At 42.2% G+C, this 26346-nt stretch overlaps 1 protein-coding gene and 1 long non-coding RNA gene across 9 annotated transcripts in view; one reads left to right on the top strand and one right to left on the bottom strand.

Annotated features, from left to right (window-relative positions):
* The window catches only part of ACYP2 (acylphosphatase 2), a 46371-nt gene extending 37220 nt beyond the window's left edge, over positions 1–9151 (bottom strand). Inside the window, exons 1-3 of the mRNA XM_042809159.1 lie at positions 9017–9151; positions 8495–8511; positions 6491–6600 (exon numbers count right to left, since the gene is read on the bottom strand). Of these exons, the coding sequence (XP_042665093.1) occupies positions 6491–6600; positions 8495–8511; positions 9017–9086 (197 nt within the window). The 5' untranslated portion in view covers positions 9087–9151. The remainder of the gene's footprint in view (positions 1–6490; positions 6601–8494; positions 8512–9016) is intronic.
* Positions 9152–11448: 2297 nt separating this feature from the next.
* Positions 11449–26112, top strand: LOC122155310. Of its 8 annotated transcripts, none has more exons than XR_006167242.1 (7): positions 11449–12059; positions 12276–12436; positions 18649–18833; positions 19522–19598; positions 20672–20787; positions 22639–22722; positions 24147–26112. It is a non-coding gene; the product is annotated as an uncharacterized LOC122155310 (long non-coding RNA). The 8 variants fall into 8 exon arrangements; XR_006167243.1 differs by having other exon boundaries at positions 11450–12059; positions 24519–26112; XR_006167238.1 differs by having other exon boundaries at positions 11467–12059; positions 25267–26112.
* Positions 26113–26346: the final 234 nt, after the last annotated feature.

Here is a 26346-nt window from a genome sequence, read left to right as displayed (position 1 = left end):
ATCAAGTGACCTGCATTAGAGATGCATTGTCACAGAAAAGCATCGAAAATAAGCATGGCAAGAAGTATTAATCCTTATAATCTATGCTTTCTCTAACATAAGCACATCATGATCAGTGTGTCCTTCACATAATCAGCCTCAAATCTCCTAGCTGCATTTTTGTGTCTACATGCTTCTCCAGATGGCTGGAATGCTGACACTCACCTTGGCCTACCCCTTGCTTTGATCCAAGCGTGATGCAGCGACACTGCAGCCAGCGCTCATCAAAAAGGGCTGGTAGTTAAATCGTTCCTGTCGTAAGTTATTACATCCTCTAAACACAAAGAGCCCTGAAAAGATACACCTCTGTGTTTGGAATCTGCTTTAAGAACTGCATTTGTCTTCAGAGAACTGCAAGGTAACTTCTCATAGCATACCTGACAACTTGTTTTAGACATACTTCGGACAGCCTAATGATCCCTCTCTTGCTAAACCATCTCTGTTAGAGTTGATCAAAGCTCATTTCTCCTCTTGGAATTTCACTGCCACTACAGCTTGCTCTTGGGTCTGATGTTCTCCTTTACCACACCAGTTTTTCCTGCTATCTCTAGGACCAACCTCAAGGATTTGGTTAGCAAGCCACGCTCCCTCTTGAGAAACAAGCGTATCTGCTTAAATTCTGTACTTTTTCTGCTAGTCTGATGTTACTCACCACTTGTGTAGTCTACTGGCTCCCACTTCAAAGTCACAGACCGGCCTCCGTGTTCTCTCCCTAATCCATATTTCCCCCTCTGAACTTTCATTCAGCTGTCTTAGTGCTCTTCTCAATAGCATGCTGCTGGGCATATCACAGATGTCTCCAATATGTCTTTAAAAACTTAAAACCTTTCTCTGTAAAAACGTGCTCTGCCACTTCTACCATTGTGCCAAGGGTCACATGCAGTTTTTCCAAACATTTAGACTGAGCTGAAGAAATTTCACATAAGCATTTATGAAACAGAGATAAATCTCAGAACAGACTAAAATCTTAGCTCGTTTTCAATATCCAATTTATATTTAGGTAAAGTTCTAAGATTTTGCTAAAGAAAATCACTCAGGTTCAATATGGACACCTGAGGACTAAAGTAATACTGTTTTAGCCTTACTTCAGCCCATCATGGCCATTCTCTGCAAACCAAGGGAAAACATTTCATTCAAAGCCAGTTGGTACAGGACAGAGTTTTGCAATGTACCTGATGACAGTGCAACAGATACACAATGACAGCTGCAATATTTACTAGAAGAATTTCTTCCTCCCTCTTCCCAGTCTTCAGGTGGGATAAAGCTGGATTTTTCTATGCACAGACTGGAGTCTCTCAAGTCACACTGCTTGTTTAGTTACCACTTGTATAGTTAACACAAATTCCTCTGAATTGATACAGAAACTAAAAGCTAAATCTAAATTAGCAATAGTTTACTAACTTAAAACAACTTCCAAGACAATAATTTATAATTTAATGCCTTCTTACTAAGGCAAGAAAAAAAAAATTCTTTGTGCTGTTATGCATTATTTGGTCCAAATAAGAAAATCATGTGCTACGATATTACATTTTAAAGTGCTGCCCCAATTTCAAATCTGATTTTTGTGGAGATTTACATGCAAGAGCGCTTTTTAAGGATAACTGATATGTCAGAGTTCAAAAAATTCTCTGAGGAAAATTACTTCCAGCCTGTCAATGCAAGTTGCTATGGCAACAGCCACACTGACTGCCAATGCTCTGCCTCCATGATGAATAAAGTGGAAGAAAAACCAGAAGATATTACAATGAAAGCCCTTGTACTTTGAGTCTTCCCGCAAAAGGAAACCAAAGGACTGCCTAGCCCATTAAGGTCTGAAGTCCAGGTATCACTTAAGTCCTCATGTGTGATGTTGTAGAAATGCACTGACTCAGCTTCACAACTTGAACATTCTCTGCATTATAGACAGGAAAGGGACTGAGACTGGGCTTTTAGTACCCGAGGGTAAGGAGTGTTGCCCATGTGGGGCTACAGCTGAAAACAGGACTAGAAGAGACTGCGGGGAAAAGGTCACTGCGAAGAAAAGATGGAGCCTACCATTAAGAGTAAAAATAGATGTACTTCAAATGAACCACAAGTGGCTGAATGTGTCTAGGGAGCAAACAGCTCCATCTAGAGTTTAAAAAGCAAGGGCTATGAAATTTTACATGTAGAAAGTTCAGGATTGATTAAAAATACCTTTTAAGATGGTCAGCACGATTTCTCAGTTAACACCAAAGTAGCTGCTAAATGTTTCTTTTAATTTAGAAGTCACTTATCCCTAGAAACTAAAAGATATTTTCATTAAAAACAGACTGAAAACGGAACAGAAAAAGCAAAGAAATCAAGAACTGCACACTCATACCTTACTCTTTATTTCAATTAAATTAAAAATGTGAAATCCTACCCTTGGGCAATTCAGAGTAAATTCCACTAGTTTCCAGTGCGATCTCACCATAGAACACAGCAAAGAAATTAGCCTGCCCACTCTGAATTCAGCAAAAACATTTATATCCCCACTCAGCACCAAGTGAATAGACCAATATGGAATGAAACTTGCTGCATGTGTAACACTCCTCATGCCCCAACCCTCTGCATTCGTGCCATCTTCCACTTATTTTTGCAAAGTCAGAACATCCCTGCTGAGCTGTTACATGTTCCAGGGCAAACTCTGGTTTGCACATCATTTTCACAATTTATCATAATCATTCTGTCTGCAGTGAAACAATTACTTTTATGATTCAGGACAAAATCCAGGCTGCAGCACATTGCCTAAGAAACAACAGCAGGCTCAGATAAAGGTCGGTTAGCTTCTCTGGCAGGATGAAAGAAACCAAGACTTGCATTAGCAAACGCTACTCTGCATGCAGAAGGAAGGCTGCCATCACCAGGCTCCTGCAGCAGCAGATACACAGATTCTGGCTGCCTTCCCACATCTAGTTTCGCAGTTCTAACACACAACATTGTATTTGGCTCCTTACCTTTAAAAAAGGCAGGATTTTTTTCTTACAATTAATAAAGATCAGCCACATTTGTATTCAGCTGACAATAAACCCACCAACCAAAGGACCAAGTCAGCCCCTGCAGTCAAGTTCACCTTTTAAAGAATGTGTTTTTGGTAGGCTTCCCCAGCACAGAACCAATGTACCAGTGTCACTGCTGCCAGGGGACTCTTGCCTTCCCTGTGCTGTCAGCCCCTTTCTTGCACATTATTTGGTCTATAAAACCACACGTATAACCTCCTTCATGAAACACGTTTTACAAATCGTCGGACACATTTTTATAGAGAAAATTGACCACATATAAAGGAGTACCAAAACAGCAAAGTTGAACTTTCAACCTCCAGCAGCAGGTTCCCAATACCTGCAGGTGTTGTGCACTTCCTACCACTCACCCGTACAAATAATCTTCAAAACACATCTTCCCTGACATGCTCTTTTTCCTATCCACTTCATGCTTGTTCTACTTCACACCCTCCATCTCAGGCTTTTAAATAGATCCCCAGGACTGCCCTCAGTTCCTCCCAGACCATGTTTTACTTTATGGCCTGCATAAAAACCATGCAGAGACTGGTTTGAGCCTGTGCTGAATGTTTCCTAACTGCGCCTCAGAATTCAAGGAGCAGCACCAAACAGAATAAGAAGGGTCAGAAAATCAGGAACAAAGGACAGCTGCTGGAGAACAGTTGGGTTTGAGGTCTGCTGCATTTCTGCCCCAGAACAAAAGCATGCCCTGGTCTCCAAGTGCCTCATTGTGTTTTTCCCCATATATTTATGCTTTCCCTTTATTTTCCTCTCGAGCTCTTATCCTTCTCTCCTCCCTTCTTGCTATTTCTACCTTCTTGCACTAAGATCATCCCTAATCTCTCTATAATCTATGTCCTTGTTTCTTTTTATAGTACCATGAAAAAATAAACAGTTTATGACAGACCAAAGCACTCCTCTTTCCTCCCCCAAAAAGCAATACTAACATGTAAGCATCGGTGAATGACAGTCAAATCATTTTACTACTGTTAACATGTGAGCTGTGGAAGTGCTGCACATCTGAAAAATAAATCAGGCAATTTTGTACCTAAAAGTTTAATGTGGAAACGTGAACAAGTGTGAAAATACCTGTCCCAGAGACACACTGAACAAAGCAGACTGCCAAGATATTTATAAGATAACACATGTTCCAATACGTAAATTAGGAAACTGTCCTGAAATACCCCACAGCATTGACTGAGGTACTGGATTCCCTCAAAGTGTTCTTTTAACATGAAGGTCTCCCAGTTTGTAAGAATCACACACACACACACACACACACACACACAGTCTCTTAAGTTCTGAAGAGCCAAAAAAGCAACACTAAAGAGACCTTGCATAGGAAGTTAGTGCCAGATTTTCCCCCTGGTTATTGATCTCAATGCTAACAGAAACATTTTTAGGATTCATTTATATCAATTATCCAGAGCAATAGCTAACCTCATTTTATTCTCATTTAATATTCCATTTTAAATAACCCTTGCATCTAGAGAGCTAAGTATTACCAATTCCTTGAAAGCATGCTATGAACTTTGAAAAACATTCTTCAAGAACTCAAAACATCAATCTTATTGTGATTTTCTATTGCCACGCAGTGCAAGAGAAAGAAAAGCCTCACAGAACAGCCATTCACATGCACGTGCAGAGGGAGGAGTTGCAAGTCAACTAATTTATTACCAAAAATGAAATCACCATCTTTCCTTTTCTACGTATCAGAGCCCACACAGGGAGCAAGCAAAATTTCTCCTACAGCATTTTACTCTAGGAAATTTAGTAGTCTGCATTTCATCGTGCAGTTTGAAATTGCACTTTTATCTCAGTATTGAAACATTCACTCCCGTGTCAAAGCAAAACACAGATTTCCAACTTAAAGTGAAGAAACAACATCTGAAAGTAACTTTTTATTTGCTCTGAATATCACAAACAATGTACATCAAAAGCTTCAACATCACTGTCACAGCTCACTGTCCCAGTCAAGCTGGCTGACCCTATTTGAAGTGGTTTAACAAAGAAAAATGAAAGCTTCCCTTCCCTTCAGAATAGCCATTATGTTGCCTCATCTTTGAGAACAAGCCTGGTCTCGTTAGTCTAATTTTGCAGCTCTGCAAGAAGATCTCATGTTACATATACAAACCTCCTGGTGTAGGAGCAAGCAGGGTTTCCTTTAAAAGCACAAATAACAATGGGAGAACGCTGCAGCAAGCCTAGTTTCGTGCAAATAAAGCCACACGTCAGCAGTTACACCGAGCTCTGCATGGAACTGCTGAATAGAGCGAGGCAGCCCACTTCACAAGTATTCTTCAACAAGAAGTCCTCTGCACACAAACCAAATCACGGTACTTCACGCTCCTCCTCAGTTACAGATTTACTACAGATGGCAACTATACACTAACTTTTCAAATCCCTAAGGATTAAATGCAACGTATTAACTGCTGTAACCTACAAAATAAGAATTCACTTCAGAAACAACTAACGTACCTCTGGCTTCGCTTTGCAGTCCAACAAAAGCTGTCCAGTATCAAGCTCAAGAGACAAGAAAATAATTGCTACAGCTCTTTCAGTCACATTAGATAACCATATACAAGTTTCTTTACCAAAAGGAGCGACGCCATTTTCCTTTTACAAAGCCAACACCTTCATTTCATTTTGAGCTTTGAAGCAAGTCGTGTACTGGAAAGCACTGATAGAATTTGCACTGATATTTACCTGCCTGCAATAAAGCCTGCAAAGTCAAGTTGTACTTACCAGCACTTATCCTTTTGTCAGCACAACAAACCACTGACTTTCTTTTGAAAAAAAGCTCCAAACAATCTCTCTACACATGCAGAAGAAAAACGTGGTTGGGAACAATGGAATTGGCTTTTGCTTTTACAGGTAGCACCCCAAAGGGATGCCTTTAAGCTTTTGGAAACCAGCAATTTAATAAAAACATCCTCTCTTCTTTTAAAGGCACCAACATGTTTCAAAACACACTTCCAGAGAGCAGACAATACAAACCTTTGCTCCAATGTGTATTTATGCTGGTTTTTTGTTTGTTTTTACAGAAAAACCCATACTTAGAAGTCAGTTTTCTTCAAATTCATTGAAGTAAAAACTGAACAAGTATTTCAAGAAGCTCTTCAGTGTTTCTTCACAGAGGAACTCTGAGGTTAAACAGACCTGTTCTGTTTATGAACACCTGGTTTTCCCTGGGTTTCAAAAGAGCAATTTTGGAGCAATGCAATGACAAGCTGCACAACCCTAGGAATCAAAGCTGACTGATGCCACAAACTATTGTTAAAGCAAAAAGGCTTTTTTTGCAGCTTCAAGAACGTGTGCCTTGAACTCCTCAAATAAAGCCAACACTTGGAAAGCACTGCTAAGTTACTGATATAAACAGCCACTTGTTACTTTGGATTAAGAATACTTCTGTAAATCACACTAGTAAGAGCAAACAAAACAAAGATACTTACATTGCATTTACTTTATCTTCTGGGCCCTGAACTTGGCCCGTCACTGTTCCTTGGCTGGTGTTTTTAACCCAGCCAACCACTCCTAATTTCCTAGCTTCCTCTTCTGTGTACTGGTATGAAAAGTAATGGAAAAGGACAGTCAGTGTCAGCACATACATCACACACACACCAATTAAAGCTCCATTTAAGTTTGACATCAGAAACAAAACAAAGAACACCTGACTTTGCTCACACTCAGACATTAAGCCAGTCCTGTCAGCCCTACAACTGCAGCAGAAGCAGCAAGAATGCCATTTCACATGTCGTTATAAATGCACCACTGAATTCCCACATTCATTTATACACTTCCTAATACTTTTCTCAAAAAAAACATGCTGCATATGATTCCCCACCCTGCTCATAATGCTCATCCTGCTGCTTGCTTTATCATTTGCACATGCATACAGATCTCCTGATAGTGCAAGCTTTTTCATTCATAGAACTGAGACTTGTTCTTTGTTTACAGACTCTTTAACAGCTTTAAACAGGACTCTACCAAACCCAGAGCACCTCTCTACTTACCACCCCTTCTAGGTTACCTATCCCTTTCTATAGCTCCTATCACCACTCACTTGTCTCCTCAGCAATCAGTCTCCAGGCTCTTTAAACATGTTGCACATGCAAACTTAGAGATTGTCTCTAGTTTCAGTCTAAATCCTCTCCACCTGACTTTCACCCCTTAAGTTCTATCCTTATTTAAAAACAGCAACAAAATTCAGCAATTTCCAAATACCTTGTTTTTTTAAAAAAAGTTCTTATTTTCTTTCATGTACTTATGAAACACATCTGTGTGATCTTCATATACTTGAACCCTGAAATGGCAGAGAACAGAATGGCTGTTCTACAGAAACCCATTAGTTTCATTCCCTGTGGGGCTGTGAAAGAACAGCTAACACTAGCACTTCTTCATTAGGATCCAGTTTACTTTAAGATGCTTCCTCCATTTTGCTTTTTACATGTTCAGTGACAAGATATGTAGCATATGTATTCTTGAGGCATTTATTCCAAATGCCAACAGCCAAACTTCAGGTCATATAACTACACTGCAAAATAGGAAAATGTGGAGGTAATTTAGTCAACAGAATGGTGCTGATACTTATGTAAAGTGTTTTAAAAGTTGATTACAAGCAGCTTCTCCCTACCAAGCTGTCCAAGAGCATGGGAATGCAGCTGACAAGGTGTTTCTCAATACTGATGGTTAGCTCAGGACTGACACTGTACGCGTTCACATGACTGCAGGTCAGCTCAAAACAAGTCAGAACAAGCTTGCACCTGCTTACCACATGATGTATAGGGACACTTCCCACTTTGTAGAGCACAATTAAAGATGTATCATGCTGCAATCCTTTATCACTTGCAATTCTGAGCTATTTCACAATATACAAGCGATGCTGAAAAAGCTTTTAGGTCTAATATTAAATACAGCTCACTGTGCTCCAACAAAACTTTGGAAAAATGCATCTCTTGTTTCTTGAGCTGCTACTCAAGCATGCAGCTCAGATGAGGAAAACTTTGGCTGGGACACCAGTCAGGGAAACCGTATCGCTCGGCTACAAGGGAACATAAGCTTCCTTAAATAGTGGCACTGTAAATGCAATTAATAATTTCAACTGGAACGCACGGCTTCAGAAGCCAGCATTCAGCACTTCTGAATTACCCTTTCTAAAGATCTGTACACCTGTCTATATTGCATGCCTGTTGTCTATCTGCATGTCTATCTTGTGGCTGTTACAACACAAGCCAGGCAGTCTTTAGAAATCATGCAAACAACGCATCAATAAGCTTCTAAAAATATCTTTAATAATACATTTATTTAAAAAAAAAAAAGTCCTCTTTTAAACACAGTACTTAACTTAGCCCTTAAGCCACCAAGTGGACGTGTTTATAGCCAGATGAGCTGCCCTATTTTTAGCACTGGAAACGCTACACCGCAAGGTACAACTGGTAAATCAGACATTGCCTTACCATCCTGAAACAAACACCTAGAAAAGAAAGAAAAACAGCATGAAATTACTTCAAACAGCACCGTTCCTAAAGAAAAAAACTCAGCTGTGGAAGTTTACTACGAACTGCACAGGGGCGCATCCTGAGGGAAACTGACCCGGAGCGCAGGCTGCCCGACCATTTTCACTAACGGAGCTGGCGGCGGTTTCTCAAATGAAAACAGAGTCTGGGAACTGCCCTGACCTCACACCCGGCAGAACTGCCGCCAGCACGCTGACAGAAAACGCGGGCCTGACCGCAGGTAAAGACAAGGCCTTTCGGCACAGCACCTCGCGGAGCACGGCCGGCCTTCCGGCGAGGCACACAGCCACCCGCCTCCCCTCACGAGGGGCCGCAAGCCCCCCAGCCCACCCGGCTTGGAGCCGACGCCTCGGCGCCGCCCGCCCCGCGCGCATGCGCACAGTCAGGGATCGCCGCTTGTGCCGCGCGCCCTTGGCGCCGCCTCAGCACCGGCGCCCCAGCCGGCGCGCAGCCTGCCGTTACCTTGCACTCGTCCGAACACTTCGTAATCCACCGACTTGAGCGCGCCGGAGGCCTTCGTCAGCGCAGACATGGCGGCCGTGCGGACGGAGTGCCGCTGCCGTGCGGCAAGCGCTCCGCGGGCCGAAACCGAGCCGGGCCGCCGAGTCCCGTCAGCGAGCGGCGCGCGGACGGCAGCGCGCGAGGCTCAAGATTCCGGAGCGCGATCGCCTGACTGCGAGGCGCCGCGCGGGCCGTGCCGTGTGTGTGGCGTTCACGGGGCTCCGCGCCGACCGACGGAACGGCGCGCTCCTGTCGTGTGCCAGCTGAGGCAACTCGGCGACCTCTTGCCAAGAGTGACTGCGATAAAAATCAAATCGTCGTTCTGCTGGCTCTCCCCTTCAGGCAGCACCCCCACCCAGAGTAACGCATCACAGCCCGAGTCGTTCACGCGTTCTGATGTAAAGACTGCAGGGGAATTGCAAGCAGACCAACACTGCAAAAAGCGCTTTCCAGCCGCACCAGCACTGCTAGAAGCGGGAACGCAACCGACAGTTCCATCGTTCGCCGTAACGTTCTAACACGTTAAATCAGGTCTTCTGCCTCTACTGCAGTCCTACGTTCTGCTACCGTAGAATCGGCACCATTTTGGTTTTCAATAGGATGATGCTGCAGAAAGCCATCAAGGCGGAGCGGGCTGCGGTAGGGACGGAAAATCTGTGGTCATTTGCTGCCATCTATCGGCAATAATGAGCAAGAACGGGTCGAAACCGAAACGGTGTCCTGTCGAAAATACAAAGCGCTGCAACTCAGACCTTGAAATTAGGGTTAGTGATGGTACTGAGGGCTAGATCTGCAGGTGCAAAATGCAACGGCAGCCTTTGTTTTATCACGGGGTTGAAAAAAAAGTAATCCTGCCTCTCAAATAAGTTTTCTTGTTGTCTTGTGTGCTCTTATCTATTTTAGCACAACTTCAAGCTGGAAATGCATCTTGTGAGCATCTCTGAACCAGGAAGTTCTCATCTGCTGCCCTCCTCCTCCCATCTTCCTTGCCACAAGAAGCCAGTTCAATATTTTTTCTCCAATTTTCCATAACATAATTTTCCATTCATTCACTAGATGACATCGTGCTTCTCGTCATCTCGTAACAGCACAAAAGAGAAAGACATCACATCCAGCCCCAAGAACACCAAAAGACAGTACCACGAAACCCCAAGTATTTTAGGGTCTAAGTTGTCAATATCAATAATCAAACAATATTCAAATACGTTACTTAGCAAAAGAGCTTTAACGTATATCATCTAGAAATTTAGATTGTGTGAAGTCAATGAAATTCTGCTTCATTGGTGACCTTTTCTTATTAAAGCAAAGCAGCAACTGTAATTAATTCCTGGAAGACAAATTCCTGTCATGATCTCTATGTCACCAATATACACAGGTCACTGTTAGGCTCACAGCAGTTTCTTTCATAAGATTCATCTTTTATTTGTCCCTATTCACTTCACTGTAAGCTTTCTTCTTTTGATCATCCCATAACCTTATTAATTCGAATTCATATTAGTTTGCTTTTATTCTTGTCTCTTTCAGAGTACGTTATTTTCATTTGTATTCTCACTTCTGATATTCAGATTGAATTCCACTCCCAGCACAGTAGCACCTGAGAACAATTATTACTCCAACTTAAGTTTGCTTATAAAGGATTTTTTTTGTTCTGAAAGCCTAGAAGGTTGCTTTTCTCAGTAAACTTGTTGCATTTGGGGGGAAAAAAAAATGAAACGCTGTTCTAGAAAAGGCTATCATCATCATCAAGTCATTTTTTTCTACTCTAAACATCAAGCCTCTGGAAATTCCTCCTAGTGCTTGATTCAATCACAGTAAGCTTCTTTCACTGGCCAGTTTCTAGTCACCGCATGGAAGAAAGGATAGAGAAGAGAATCACTGTTAGAAAACACCAGAATTTGTAATGGTGCTATCAGAACAATACCTCAAGAAACAGAACAAGTAGTGCAGAGCAAGGAACTGAAACAGATACCAGTACTTACAGGTGCACTCCCACAGCACTTGAACAGGGCAGGCAGGAACATCAAAAGCCATCAGTACCCCCATACACCATGATCTTAAATAGCAACAACCAAAAATCAAAAAAAAACAAAAAAATAAGATCATGATACAAAGCCAACTTATAGTTAACCAACAAGGCCAGAGACCCAGCCCTGCAGCTCAAAGCAAGTGCAAGTGCTCAGTTCTGAGCCTGAATGGAGCCTCATGACTGAGGAGCAGAGGTCCCAGATGGAGCTCACCAGGACAATTAGACCTACTGATGTCCTCTGGGCCCTGACACTGACCACCATCAGGTGCAATCTCTGTGATAAAAGGATTTTACACTTAGATACATTTCATGTTAGTTAATAAGATTATTCTGAAAGCTGTAGCTTTGTTAGTTCTGTTCTTTGTCCACTTCCTGTTCAGAATAGGTGGAAAACCATTGAAACTTTCTTAAACAATTTCTCCTGCTTTCTTTCTAAGTGGCTCTCTGTGATACGACACCATCACATCCACTGGATGTTTCCTACTCCCAAAATTACTCTTTGGTGTTCATGTCAATATTCTGTAAGCTGCATAACCTCCCATGTTGCTGTCTTAATTTATCCTTCAGCCTCTAGCTGTCTTTTATTTCCCTGCACCATTTTTATGTATTATGGCTCTTTCTCAAACCTGTCTGATTGAAATTCTGCTCTATGTTTCGTAGAGCTTTTTGCACCAACCATTAACTTTCCTGACTTTTCTTCAGAGTTCACCCCTCTCTCTGCCATTGGCTATCTGAAGTTTTTATCTATTGTTTTCTCTAGATTATTTAATCATTTATGCAATTTTATTTCACCACTTTTTACCTGAGGCAAAGTCTAAACCTGACTCACTTACCAACGGCTCCCAGCTGATTCTGATGAGAGCTTTCCCAAAGGATATTGAAAGCTCTGTATAAAAGAAGCTCTCACTCCCTAGCCTCTGCTGGTGTTTGGAGAGTAATGAGTGCTCAGGAAAAGGGCTTCAAGCTGTGTAAATTAGGGTATGTGTTCAAGTTTTAATGTGATTTATGTCAAATATATGTAGTCTGTCTTTTAAAGCATTATTCTCTTCTTTGCTTTTTTAGTAAAAAGCTAAGTTAGTTTTCTTTTCAGTAGTTTTTTGTTTCCCTCATTACTTTACTTCCCCCCCACCTAAATTATATTCACTCTGGAAGTTTAATTTCTTAACAAAGTTAATAGGAGTTTTGCTTTTGCAGGCTTCATGTTGTTTGAGACCCTTTGGGAGTCTTTATTTTGTTTACAACGTGTCAGTAGAACAAAATGTGTGAAGGCCTAATCTTGAATGCTTACAAAGGAAGAGACAGCCTTCTCCTGCACTTTCCTTCCAATGGAGTGGCTAACTCTTCAAATACTGCAGGTGAGATTTCAAAGCCTGGATGACATGACAGGCCTCTGGGGGTTCTTACAGAACCTTTGTTTGCCTTGTTCTGCATTAAATGTATTGACAGCGTTTAGTTGTAGAACTAATAAAGTGTTAAAAATGCATAAATAATTACAGGATATCTTTCAGTCTCTAAGCATTAGCTCAAAGCAAGACAGGGCTCCTGACCAACAAGGGCTTCAACAATACTGGCCACCAGTCCTACTGGGCACATTTAGAAGAAACTTAAAAAGGGAGCATAATGCATGTGGAAGAAGCAACTGAAGTAAAGATCGAGGCTTTGTGTGCTCCTCCTTGTTTTCTTCTTCTGCAGTGCGGCTCTTAGGGTGGGAGCATTGTCACCAGAGGGAAAAATTATACTTGAGCAAGCTTAAGCTCTGATGCTGAGTTAATAACACTTGAAGTATTTCTACATTCTACATTCATACAAACACTCCTGATGCAACTTCCCCATCTGCTTACTTCTTCTGGCCAAGCTTAAGCACTCTGTACAAAACCACAGAAGAAGGGGCTTCTGCTGGGAGATGGCATCTGGGTGTGAAATTAGCAAGCCAAAAATGTAAAGTAGTGCTGTGCAAAACTCTCACGTTGAAACACAACGTGAAAACTTTCCTTTAGCTGTACCATAAGTTTAAAAAAAAAAAAATTAAAACTGCCAAACTTGAGATTCAGGAAGCTAGATATAAAGTCCTTGAGGTCAAATTTGCAATAAACCCAAAGCACAGTCAGGTGGGCTGGTTGCAGCCACCTGTTTCCTGATCCATTTGTAATGAGAGCCCCAGTAGGTCTGTGTGGGAGGACCTCCACCCCTGTGCAGTGGCCCATTTAAGCAAGGGAAGTGTTATGCAGGGGAAGAACCGTGCCTGCACTGATCTAATTATAGGAGTGCAACCAAATTTTGTGTTTACTGGACTTAAATTTGTCCCTCGTTTGCTCTAAAATCATAAGCTATTTACATAAAGTAATTCAAGTTCTAGAGTGACAGAACTGTAAGCTCGTTATCTGAGTATGGCGAGATGGTGCTGTGTAAACGTTGTGATGCTCTGCTTTTTCCAAGCAGTTGCTGGGAGATTCTTCATGTAGAACTGTGCTAAGTATTAAATGCCATGGAAGGCTGCTGCTTTATTAAAGCTCTTACTCACTATGTCTTCATTCTTTCTAGGGCGTGAGTGTCCAAGCTTGTGGCTTGCCTGGGCCACACTAAGAAAAGAGGAATTGTCTTGTGCTGTATCTACATATGTTGCTCCAAAAGTAATGCCTCCTATTTATTTCCATGGTAAATACAACTGATTTGAAAGAGCACCATAACAATATTTGATAGAGCGAATTCTCAGCTACAAAACACTATTTTCCAACATAGTCTGCACCATTAGCTGTGCATTTTTGCCAGCAATTAACAACAACCTCTGTTGCCATACTCATAATAATCTGTAGCAGCGAAGGTGACTCTCTGCTGAAATGCACCAGCCTCTGCCTTGCTGTGCTGACCAAAGGCAGCTCCCTCAGCCAGCCCTGGGATGCCAGGTGTGCGGTCCCTCCCCAGCCCTGAGGCCCTGGGCTCTCACCCCATATGGCTGCGTCTTTCCCATACTGGAGTGACCAGGAGCAGACACAGGAATCCACACACAGACTCACAAGCTCCAAAAAAACAGAGGAACGTTTATTGGTTTTGGTAATTTTGTGAGATGGGATCTTTTTTAATACTGTTTGTGTGCTTTTTCTTTTCTACTCTTTTCTCTTTGTTTTGATTCGTTTATTGTTCAATGTTGAACAGACATCCTTATTCTGAGCCTCACCCTTCTTCCCATCAGCACCAAAGTTTTCTGTTCCTCCATAGCAGCAGCCACCTCTGTACCAGCTCTGAGCCTTCCTCACAGCCCCAGGCAGCTCGGGTCCGTCCTCCAGACTCCTCCTGTTGTCACAGCAGCTCAGAGGATACCAGTCCCTGCCCTTGTTTTTCCTTTTTGTGAAGAGATGAGGGGTCTTGGTGAGGGAGGGTGTGGGGATGGGAAGAATGGGTTCATGGGATCCTTGGATGCCAAAAGAAAAAATCCCAGGAAATGAATGTCGCATGTGAGCCTGTGGGTGATCTGAAATTTGGGGCTCTATTATCTAGTGGTGCACTTACAGGACAGGATGCTCAGCGCCAGCATCGAGGCGGCCATGTGGGGGAAGGCGGACAGGACCCCACACCGCTGCGATGGCAGGGATGGGATCTGGAATTCCTGAGAGCAGTGGCCTGCTGGTGGCTTGTCCCCGACGGAGGCGGATCGACCTCCACTGGCTCTTCCTCGGGCCCTGAATCCACCTCCATGGCTTTCTCTGCTCTCAGGGGAGTCCACCTCCATCGGCTCGGTGGTGTGGAGCTTCCCATTAACTGCTGCCTCTTGGCCGGTGGGCACTCCATCCTGCCTTCTGGGTAAAGGAAACGCTCTGCTCTGTAGCACAAAGTAGCAGCTGGTGTCTCTCACTCAGTGGCTGGAGTTCTGGGCGCAGGGTCCCCCTACTTATAGGACTAAGAACCAAAGGCTGACTCTTGACATCAGTAGGGCCTGGTGACGCCATTCTAGGATGGAGAGGATAGAGATGCTGAGGGCTGTTCTCCTGGTGAAGGCTCCCCCATGCCATTTTGCTTGCTGGAGAGAATGGTTTCCTGTTAGGCATAGGCACCCACTGGGGCTCCAGCCACCTTCTCATTCCAAGTATGGGATCCCTTGGATGAGAGGATGGGAAATGTGTCCCATGAGGTCTGGGGAGGGTCTGCACTATTCTGACCCAGCTGCCTGCAAGTGGAGCCTCCTGGACGTGGAGCTGCTGCTGTCACTGGGGCAGAAGCAGTTTGCACAGCAGTGTGAGGGGCTGAGCAGCAATCAACCAGTTGGGCTGGGTGCGTTTGCCAGGCAGCTCTGCAGATGCCGTGAGTGAAGAGACGGGGATCCTTGATCCTTGGTAGAAATCAGATCCCTGAGAGATCACAGCCAGCTTGTTCTGCTACCTGAGATAAAGTGTTGAAGCAGGTGGGTCATGTGAGCTGTGGTACCTCCAAAGACTCTTCTGGGTGCATCTGTATCTCGTGTGGCTCCAAAATCCTGCAGTCATAGTTCATGTAAAAATCACACTCCTGGATGAGAAAATGTTTATGCACTGTTCTCTGCAAGCCACGTGCAACCTTCTTTGTTTCTCTATCAATATTTATTTATTTATCAGAATGGGTTTTAAAAGTCTTCTAAGCCATGATACAGTTGAATTTAAAAGTAATCTTCCTTGTGTGCAGATTGTATTTTTAAAATGTTTTGGGCAATATCCTTGATGACCACAGAGAAAGTCACTGATAGAGAAGTACAGCGAATTCTGTGTTTTGAGCAAGGGAGCCCATGCCTTTTTTTTCTATAGCAAGTAGAAATGCAAGAGATATACACCGATTGCTCTCAAAGCAATGCCTCATGTTTATTTCCATGGGTACTGCAGCACATACAAAGAGCACACTAAATCTATTTGATAAAGCAAATTCTCTTCTACTCATTACTATTTTTCTCACTACTAACCACTGTTAGCTAATTTGTGTATGGGCTGATGGAAACCCTCTTCACTCTGTGATGTGACAGCTGTGCATGGGCAATCCAGAATGTGGCTTGTCTTTTGTGTCACTTTTGCCACTGCTGAAATGCACCACCCACCACCTCACTGTGCTCTGATTGCTGTTTTGTCCTCATCTGCCTTCAGCAAGTGTTGATGAATGTCTTTGGTGCCATTCTTTTGTATGGCACCAAAGGATTCAGTGACACACCCTTGCTTCTTATGCACTCCCATGTCAGACAGCATCCTGTCAGACTGCCCCTCTGTTGTACAGCAACAGCATGCAATGGGATATTGATGGGAAGGTTTCACCACTGCTGCCATCCCACCATCATCCACCTCTGTTATTACGGGCCAACATCACAAAATAGGAGGCATTAGTTTTGGAGCAGCCTAAAGGATACATTTTGTGTACATACATAACAAAGCTTACCATATTTCTTATGTTTTTTTATTAGATCATAAAAAAATAAAAAAAGAGAGAGCAACAAAAACATAAACGAATGGGATGTTTGACCTTGTTTTGTTGAAGCTAGGTTCAATGGCAGTGGCTGCAGTTCCCAGTGAGCTCTCAGGGAGTTTGTTGTAGATTTCTGATGACATTTTGCTCTCCGTGTGCTTCATCCTTGACAGCAGCTGTTTACAAATGTGCATACTGCCAGAAAGCCATGACAGGAATGAGGTGCGATTGTGAAACGAAGGATACTTTTCTCTGGGTTAGACAGACTATGAAAATCTATTAAAGAGACATTTATTCATTTTTGAGTTGAATCTCTGATTGCAATTCAATTTATTCTATTTGAAAATCTGCAGGAAATGTATTTATATCAACTGAAAATGGAGGAGTCACAAATATACAAAAAAAAAAGGATGATTTTTTCAGCAATCTTGAAAGCTGTTCTCGGATTCCTTCATCCAAACAGAAAGCTCAGCTGCATGTTTTTCACTGTTTCCAAGTCTGTGTTTGTCCAGTGTATTAAAAGGCATAACATTATTTGCCATAGCGTGAGTCAGCACTGCACTGCACCCTCCCCATGCCCTGGGTTCAGCCCACACAGTGCCAGCTGCACACCGACGTGTGGCTGTTGCTGAACTTTGGTGCAGCTTCCAGTATGTTTTCACTGCTGTTTGCCAGTTCCTTGCTTTGCTTAATGCTCCTTCACATAAACGGTTAGGATGACAAACTACTCAGCCTCTACCAGCAAAAAGTTCAGATTTCTCAGTCTCAATTAAGCTTTGCATAGTGTTTCCAATGCTGTAGAAAACAGAATCCTCGGGTAAATTGGATGCAGTTGATAGTTGTTAAAATCTTGGTCTGAAAACCTAACGGAGAACTGAAAAGCACGGCAGAAATGAACGCTCAATAGGATGCAAGTGGCTGTGAAGTCACACATCCATCATTTTGAAATCTGCTTAAATAACAAGATGTCAGTAAATAAGACACGAGGGGACGAACTGGTGAATCCTGTAGCAGAGACACTCCAACAGAACTGTGACTAAAATCTACCGTATGCCACTGAACTCTCAAGTGTAGGAGTGAGAGGCTGAAATTTGGGGTTAGGTGTGGTAGTTCCCCACTGAAATGGTGGATCAAATTATCCTTGGCCCCACGGTCAAATCTAAACACTCACTCACCTACTGTAATGCCCGTCAACATTTAATGTCATTGGGTATCATCTCAGTTCAAAAGCTAAGTATAACTTGAATTTAGAAGCAATGTATGAACCAAGGAACAACTCAACCATAATATTTTAATGTTATGAATCCGAGACCTAGGAGCTTTATGCAAATTAGATAGGATCCTAAATGAACGAAAGCACAAAAGCATCTGGAAAAGCACTGTGCATGAGCAGATCGTTAAAGTCCCCGACTCTGCAGGCTGTTCTTTTGGCACTGTCTGTGTGATCTCTGTACTTCTTGAATTATTTAATTTAAAACTTAATGCTTCTTGAAGTTGCACTGGGCATCAGGGGGCTCAGAAAGGTAGAGGGAATTGGCTGGGACTGGGAGAAGGGGGTGAGCCCAGGATTTCCTCTTACCCTTTGAAAAGAGCACATTAGCATCTTAGTCTTATGGCTCAGTAGCAAAGCAGATCAGTCTCACATTCCATTTAAGATCTATCCACACATAAGGAAGCACATTAACATCTGTGTGAAGCAGGGACCAATCTGCCGCCAATGGTTATAACATTTTCTCTTCTTGCACAAGGCACAGAGGGGGAGATGTGGTCATTTAAAGCAGGTAGTTATTTATTCCCATTGAACAAAGGGAAGTTTAAACATTACCCTTCCCACAGCCATTAGAACAATGATGTCAGGCTCTGTGGAGGATTTGGGGCTCTGGAAAAGATCAAAGAAAGCACGAAGGTGTGGGTTGGTAAAGGAACAGTGTATAATGGAGGTGGGTTGACAGCTATTACATTTTGCAGCACTGTGAAACTATTTGATTAATTCTCATTAACTGCGTTAGCCCACTATTTCTTCTCAAAAGCAGCAAAAAGAAGGCCTAATTAGTATTTCAGAACCTTGAAATGTGTTAGTGAAGCATTTGTCATCAGATATTTCAATCAAGCCTTGCTGTATGGATGATAACTTTGTTTTTTGGATTTGAAGCACTTAATCTGCTGGCTGATTCCAACCGAATGAGGGGAGTGTGTTTCAGAAACAGCTTGGAGTAAATTTGGCAAAAATCTCCACCTGTCAGGAGGAAGATTTGTTTGCTTCTAGGTGTGCTGAGGCTCCAGAAGCAGATCTCATGCAGTTTATGTGCTACAGGCAAGGCCTCATGTTTGCCAAAGGTAACAAAGCAGACATCATATTTTGGGGTTTTTGTCCTCTTTCTTTTGTCATAACCAAATGGTTTTGTCGCATTGCTAGAAAGGTCACTGTTGCCAGACCTCGATTTCCATCCATTTTCACCCTAGATGCTGCCTTCCCCATCCAACCTAGTAGAAATGCTTGGTTTTGTTTTGGTAAAATGAATTCATACATGTATATTGTTAGCCTCAATTCACGTTTCAGATCTACTTGAACGCTTCTGAGAAATCTGTGGTTATTTGGAGAAGTGTGGATCTGTTTGATGTGGTGTTTCTGGATTTTTAAAAAGCCTCTGACAAAATCCTTTGCTTAAGCAATCTTCCACAAGGTTTAAAAAAGACTTTTGGTAGATTAATAACTGAAGGAGCAAATATAAGGGGAAGAGAAACTTGTCAAGGAAATTCAAAGGGGATTTGTGATAGGACTCGTACAAACTATTCTCCAATAGTCAGGGAAAAAGGAAATCACTTGTTAGCTTGCTGATGGTTTTAGATAGCTCTGGGGAGTAAAAGTAAGTGCAACAGCAAAGAGCTACAGCATCTCAAAGTAAATGACTGAACGTTTCAGACAGCTGAAGTTGTGTTATTAAACAAAGTATTTTGCAGAACAAAAGCACACCAAACAATGAAACGCAGTGCTGGTTTCTGAATGAACCTCTTATAATTCCAGACTGATTCTGGAGTTACTGCAGCCAGTTTTGAGATCGATGTGATGCTCTGGTCTGTCCAGAAAAGCACTGAAGAGAGGTATGTAAAGTGTCAATGGACCAAAACAGTGCAGGCTGCTGCACAACTCCGGCTGTACCAAATATCGCATTCTAGCCATTCCTCATCTTAAAACAACAAATGAGCTTAAAAAGCAGATGAATACGGAGATGAAAAACCCATCTATGTGCTATTAGACACAGTGATACAACCTGTGACTCAGGTCTGCCTTCCATGAGCTGAAGAAAATGGAGAGTGCACAGAGGGAAGTAAAATATTATGCACGCCTGGTTCTGTCTTCGGTTTTAAGTTGTAGTCTTGGCACAGGAAGCTGTTCTTGCTCTTTCTGAAGCTCTTCTTACAGCAAACACTGACTGAAATCAATCTTAATGAAACTAAAAACTTTTCTGGAAAAAGATTTATTTGTGTGGGCTGGAGAGAGAAAATGGCATGGAGCCTGGGAATCCAGGGAAGAAAAACAAGAAGAGATTAACATGAAAGGTTTTGGCATCAGAAAGAGATTGAGCAGAGCAACTTTGACAGCGCCAGCCACTCCCTGAAAGGCTCCTGGGGACCTGGGTGCCGCCATACAATGCTGTGTGCAGCAATGTGATGGCAGTCGATACACAGGGATGGTGGTCTCAGCTCTGTGGCCATTCTCACGGCTGCAATCTCAGTGCTGGAGCTGATGTAGCAGAAGTGTTTTGCTCGGCACCTAAAGCACAAGCTGTTCTAAGCTCTGTTGAGATCTGAAAGTGATGCTGACTTGGTAACAGCCCAGGCACCCCTGACACCACGCAAAATTGCCTTTCCTTCCAACTTCCCATTTCAAAATGCTTGCTTTTCAGAGATGTTCACTTTCTGGGGACAACCAGAGTGACTCTGAGCCAGTTTATTTAAATTTTGGAGCCTCATGGTACTGTTCCAAGTACTGATGACCAACCCCTTGCTCCACTCGAGCAAGGCTCACATCTCTAAGGACAACCATTTTTCCAACTGTGTCTCATCAGGTTTTGAGGTCATCAGATTAATTCATGGCACAGTTACAGGATTTTTAGCATGCATTTGCCAAAACCAAGGAAGTATAAATCAGATTCTGCATTCATCTCCTGCAGCGTTACTGAAAAGGAAAACACATGGGTGTTGTAGATAGCGGTATCACTGCATGCCTGAGGAAATAACAGCTAACGCCTACTGCACTGTCCTGCAGAGCTCTCTGCGAGATTACGAGGTATCTTCTCTGTGCTTTTTGTTCAACACAGATTCTCCTCTTTCTCCTTGAGTCTTTTAAGCCCCTTCATTTTTTCACCCAGTTCTCAGTACTTTGTCCAGCAGAGGGGCAGTTTCCAGTTTTGCACTAACCATGGCTCAGTTTTCCACCAGGCTTGGCCTTTAAGCTACAACACAGAAACGTGGCAGAAGCAACTTTTCCCTCTCCCTGGAGTTTCTCGGAATTTACAGTCCTATTGTGTTCCCTAATTAGAGCACATTCCTTCTATTCCAAATGGCCTTTTTTCTTTTTTTTTTTTTTGACAGTTATAAATATTAACTTGCAGTCAGTTTCACCTTGATCTCTTCTTAGTGGGACACCACACACAATAAATCCCATCAGTTTAGAGTTTCCTGAATCCCAGCTTTAGTCAATGGGACCTCCATAGTCACAGTCATGCCCCAACACAATTATTTCACCAGGATATAAGCATAAGCAATTTGCCAGATTGGGCCAAATGATTGCTAAATAGCTCTTCGCTTGTTTCATGTCATGCCCTCCAAGGTTTCTTAATCTGCTGGATGGCTTCATGATGCACTGTGACAGAAGCTGCTGCTAAGCACATTTAGAAACGTGCCAAAGTCGACCACGCAGATTCAGTGCATAAAGCCATGCAGTTGGAAGCAAACTATGGGCAATTCTTTAGCAGGAGGGAAAGGATTGGTTGCTTAAGGGAATGTTTGAATGTGCTCGCCTCTCTTCTGTAATTCATAAATACCTAAATATTGCTACTCCACACTGAGACAGTGAGCAATCCACTGGAAGAGTTAAAGCCTCAACAACCACACAAGATACAGCCATGAAAAACAACTTTCTTTTTTTTCGGCCTTAACTTTTTCAACAAGTTTGAAAATCCAAACAAGGACTTTGTCTGTTGTTTGATTTATCCTGGGCTGGGGAAATAGACCTTAGACTTTTTCTTTTTAATACATATTGCCAAATTTCTTAATCAGAATAACACACGTTCATATTCTAGCTAATGACTAATTAGAAGAGGAGAGACTGTAGATGTCGTAGGATGAAGAACAGTTGTTCATAGGTTTGATCCATCAGTCGTATTCAAAAGGGCTTTGAAGGCTTTTCTAAATATATATTTACATGTAATTTTCTAATGCTGAGAAGCACACTGCATGTGGTGTCCCACGGATGTCAGTGGGACTACTCCTGAAGTTTGGATAATATCAAGCAAGTTACAATGTCATGATTTGTTCCCATTCTGAAAGATAAATCCTGCCCAAAGCTTTCTATGTAGTAGCCATTGTGATAACCTAAGAACCAGAAGGAGACCAGAAGGGGAGAATTGAATAGACAAGCCACAGAACTGAGAACTGCAGATGAAGGTGAAACACATGCATTTACCACTGGGAAAAAAAAAGGGGGGGATAAGGTCTGCAGAGCTGGAGTAACTGTTTGAGAGGTCTGCTGCAGATCCAAACATGGAGTGACTGTATGAAACTGCCACGTCCTTAAAGAGCAGCGTCTATGCAAGAGACTGATGGCTGCTGAGGGACTGTTTGCCCGATTTCCTGCAGTGGCAGAATGTGTAGAACAGAGCTTTGCAAGTTTGCTGTCATTAGATGCTCTTCTGCCTCTGGCTCCGGTTTGGCAAAATGGTGAGGCAGAAAAATCCGTGCTCCAGCCCCTCAAGAGGGGAAGAAAAAAGACGGTAATGCCTTTTATTCCAGAGTTGGCTGCATTTATTTCATATCAGAGGAATTATTATTCATTTCAAATAGCTACAAATAATTTGGAAAGAAATCAGCAGGATATTCCTATAATGAGGCTCAAGTCTACTATTTTATCTCCCTACAGCAACAACAGTTTCCAGGGATATCTTCAGGAGCTTCAGATATGTAGATGGAACAGACTGTGAAAGCTAAATTCTCATGTGTGGAGGTAAGACTACTTTGCATTCCAAATCTTACGCAATAAGGCAACTAAAGGGAACAGGAGGTGGAGAGGGAACATCAGCTCTGCTATAAATGATTTTGCAAGGGATAATTTTGGTCCCGTGTTTGTACAGACTGCACTCCTTGTAAGAACAGTAACCCACTAGCATTAGCTGTTAAAGAGAGGTCAAATAATATCTTATGAATCAATACCATTGAGGATGAATTTTACTGCCAACACTCTCGTAAACAGAACCACCAAGAATGGAAGGTTAAAGATAGCAACGCTGCCTGTATTGAGTCAGCACTGACTGTGTAATAAAGTTTTACAAATTGCACAGGTGCCCACTTTAAACACCTCACAATTGGACTCAAATTATGGCCTCAAGTTGCGTGAAGGGAGGTTTAGGTTGAATATTAGGAACAGTTTCTTCTCCAAAGAGTGAGGTGCTGGAAAGGGCTGCCCTGGGAGGTGATGGAGTCACCGTCCTGGAGATGTCAGAGAGCCATGCAGATGTTGTGCTGAGGGACGTGGCTTAGTGGGGGAATATTGTGGAAGGCGGATGGTGGACTGGATGATCTTGGAGTTTTTTTCCAGCCTAGGTGATTCTATGACTCAATTCCCATTCTGTTCAAATTCTTTTCCAAAGAGCACAGGAGCACCTGAGAAAATTATTACATGTGGGACTCTTGAAACAGAACTCTATCAGTGTGCAGGATGTGTGCTTTAGATCACATTGAGCCACCCATCCAACCTGAAACACGTAATAGAGCATTCAGACAGCCTTACTTTAGGGACCTAAAATTAGTTACTGTGAGTCACGCTTCAGAAGAACTTATTTTTGGCCTGTACTATACAGGAAGCTTAAGTTCCTTGGCACCTTACTCACATGCTGTCATTGCTTTTGCCCCCATCCTCCGAATAGATACATTCTCTGCTTTAAAAAAAGTTTATGCACTAAGTGTATTTCTAAGTTGCACCCTTCAAGCTCACCAAAATGTTTCCTATATTTAGGCAGAGCAGTGTTTCTCAGATTTTTTTAAATAATGCAGAAGAGGTAACAGATGTCTCCAGATGAGATTTCTAGCTACGATCCAGCATCATGTGTTGTTTTTAAAATCAGTGCCCCCGTTCATTTGATAAAAACTAGTGATTTGAATTGCATTCACATGCTTCAGAATATTGTTTAGAGTGACTAATCCTACTGCCATCTTGCTCATTGTTCCCCAAGAAAGTAATAGCTGCAGTTGAGTTCTTAGGGGCAGGAGGGAAGACGAGCAGCAGTAATTACTGCTCTTCACTGTTTATTCCACACAAGGAATTGCAACAACCCAAAAATCCTTACAGTGACTTAATTTCCCAGGGGCAGGGCAGTAAACACTTCAACAGAAAGCTGTAATTATAGTCCTTTCTCACGTCCTTGTTTGAAGGGATGGAGCAGCTCCTTGCGATGGAAATGGCCTTGTTAGTCTAAAGACTTGCAGCTAATAACTACGGATGCTTCTTCTGGGAGAATGTATGTTAATGTTAATCTTCTCTGCAAGTGGGTGAGCAGCATGGCAGCAGCTTCCTGGCTGCCTTTGGCACCTCTCAGCGCCTGCTTTGGGTGACTGACCGATTTAGAAACATGGGGATGAGAAAGTCTGAGGATCTTCATCACTGACAACAACAACAACAACAAAAAAGCTACTCTGCTTTATTTTTGCACTGCTGTCTTTTGAGGCACAGGGGTATCACAGGGCAGGGTAAATATCATAGAGACAATATGAAGCTCATGTTGGATTGGGTTTTCTTTTCCAAAGCCTAATATACATGGAACTCCATCCCTCAAAAAATTCAACTTTCAACTTTGGTCAGAAAGTACAGATGGGTCACCAAGGAAAACATCCACGTAGGAAAAGTACCTGACTGACAGCTGAGAGAGCAGAAACCGCCGTCAGAGTCGAGTGACAAGTTTCCTAACTGCTGATGACTGCTGGTGTTAGCTGACCTAAGGCAGCATGCCATCCGACAGGGGAATGTGTTAACACTGCTACTCGATCCACTGTTAACAGTCGAAATTTCACATGAATGGGAAGACTATTTTTTTTTTCTCAACTACAACGCTTGGGTTCATCAATTCTCAGGATTTTATGCCAAAACAAAACAAGTGGCGACCATATTTAGGTTGCTCTCGATTCGTATTCCTCCTACTTAATAGGAGAGGAAAAAGCTGTTGATGCAAGTAGCACAGACGGGCTCCTTGTTATGAAAGCTAGTCCTTCATCATATGACTTGGGAACCAAATGTGCTTTTACACACTGCTACAGCCAAAACATATTGCAAACTTGAAGAACAAATGTATTTTTGACTCACTTGGCAACACGTGTCATGTTTTTTTCCTTCTAAATAGCAGAATGTCAGTACACTGGGGAGAAAGGATTAGTTTTTTAGTAATTATCAAATGTAAATGATTCAATAGGCAGAAAATACTTTGAAATCACAAGTTCTATGTGCATGATTACTGTTGTAATTGCTGATGGACTCAATTCTCCTTTCTTCTTCTTTCAGATTCTGAAAACAGGAATCATTTCTGAGAACAAGGTCAAATTAGTTAGCAGCACGACTGAGGTGCTGATAGCATATTTTGCACGTTTTTGCCTGGAAAGTAAGTGTCTAATTCTGGTGGAAGGCAATTGTGTGCCTGAGGTACAGCAGTCACACATGAGGAGATCTGATGGTCCAGTTAAACGAGCACCCTGAGGCTGGCAGTGCTCATGTTTTTGTGCTTTATGTATATATATACATAAAACAATGTAGCTATGAAGCCACAGAGAGCACCTTTGGCATTCCTTATGTATCTGCCAAGTTCAGTTTCAGAAAACTGGACTAGAATTTCAATGGTTTTTTTTCTTCTCCAAGTCCAAACAACAACATCCATACGCTTCACATTTAATAAACACTTAATAAACATTTAATAAACGACAGCTGCCATTTGAACCAACTGCTACCACATTTGAGTAAAAAAGAATTACCCAGAAGAGACAGAAAATAAGTAAATTTAGATTTTTCAGTTTCAAGGCACATCTAGAATATTTAAAAAGTATTTTTACTTATCCTTACATGTACACATTCTTCATTACCACTTCTAGGACAGGAACCCAGTTAATTAGAGTTTATGATACAAGTATTCATTTCAAAGTTTGGCTTCACCTGCTGTTTATTTTTGTTTTCACCAGCAAAACAGGAAATGTGACAGACTGTGCACACAAATTTGACAGAAGTCAACTTTTATTTGTATCTCGAGCCAGAAATTCACATATAAATTCTTTGCGAAGGGTAGATAGGAGGAAACAGAAAGTGATTTTAATGCTTCTACAAAAGATGTCAAGAAATAAAACCAAATAAAAATAAAAATGATAGTCCAAACTTCTTAGTAATGATGTAAATGCTGACAGAAATAGTCCACAAGAACATGTGATCAAACTCTTCTAGGAATGGAAAGGCACTGTGAAGGTTCTGAGCATGCAACACAAAATCATCACCTTTCCTCTACTAAAAGCATAGGTGTGGGCAAATGAGAAAAAGCGAAACTCTCTTGTTTTCGGCAATGCCTGCTTGAAAATGTTTGGTTGTTTGTAGTAGCGGAAA

Source organism: Centrocercus urophasianus, unplaced genomic scaffold (genome assembly GCF_019232065.1).
Source record: "Centrocercus urophasianus isolate 14NV4802_14NV808 unplaced genomic scaffold, USGS_Curo_1.0 seq_10, whole genome shotgun sequence".
NCBI classification, from domain to species: Eukaryota; Metazoa; Chordata; class Aves; order Galliformes; family Phasianidae; genus Centrocercus; species Centrocercus urophasianus.
The sequence above is the reverse complement of the archived record's forward strand: the minus strand, read 5'-3'. Positions and strand labels throughout refer to the sequence as shown.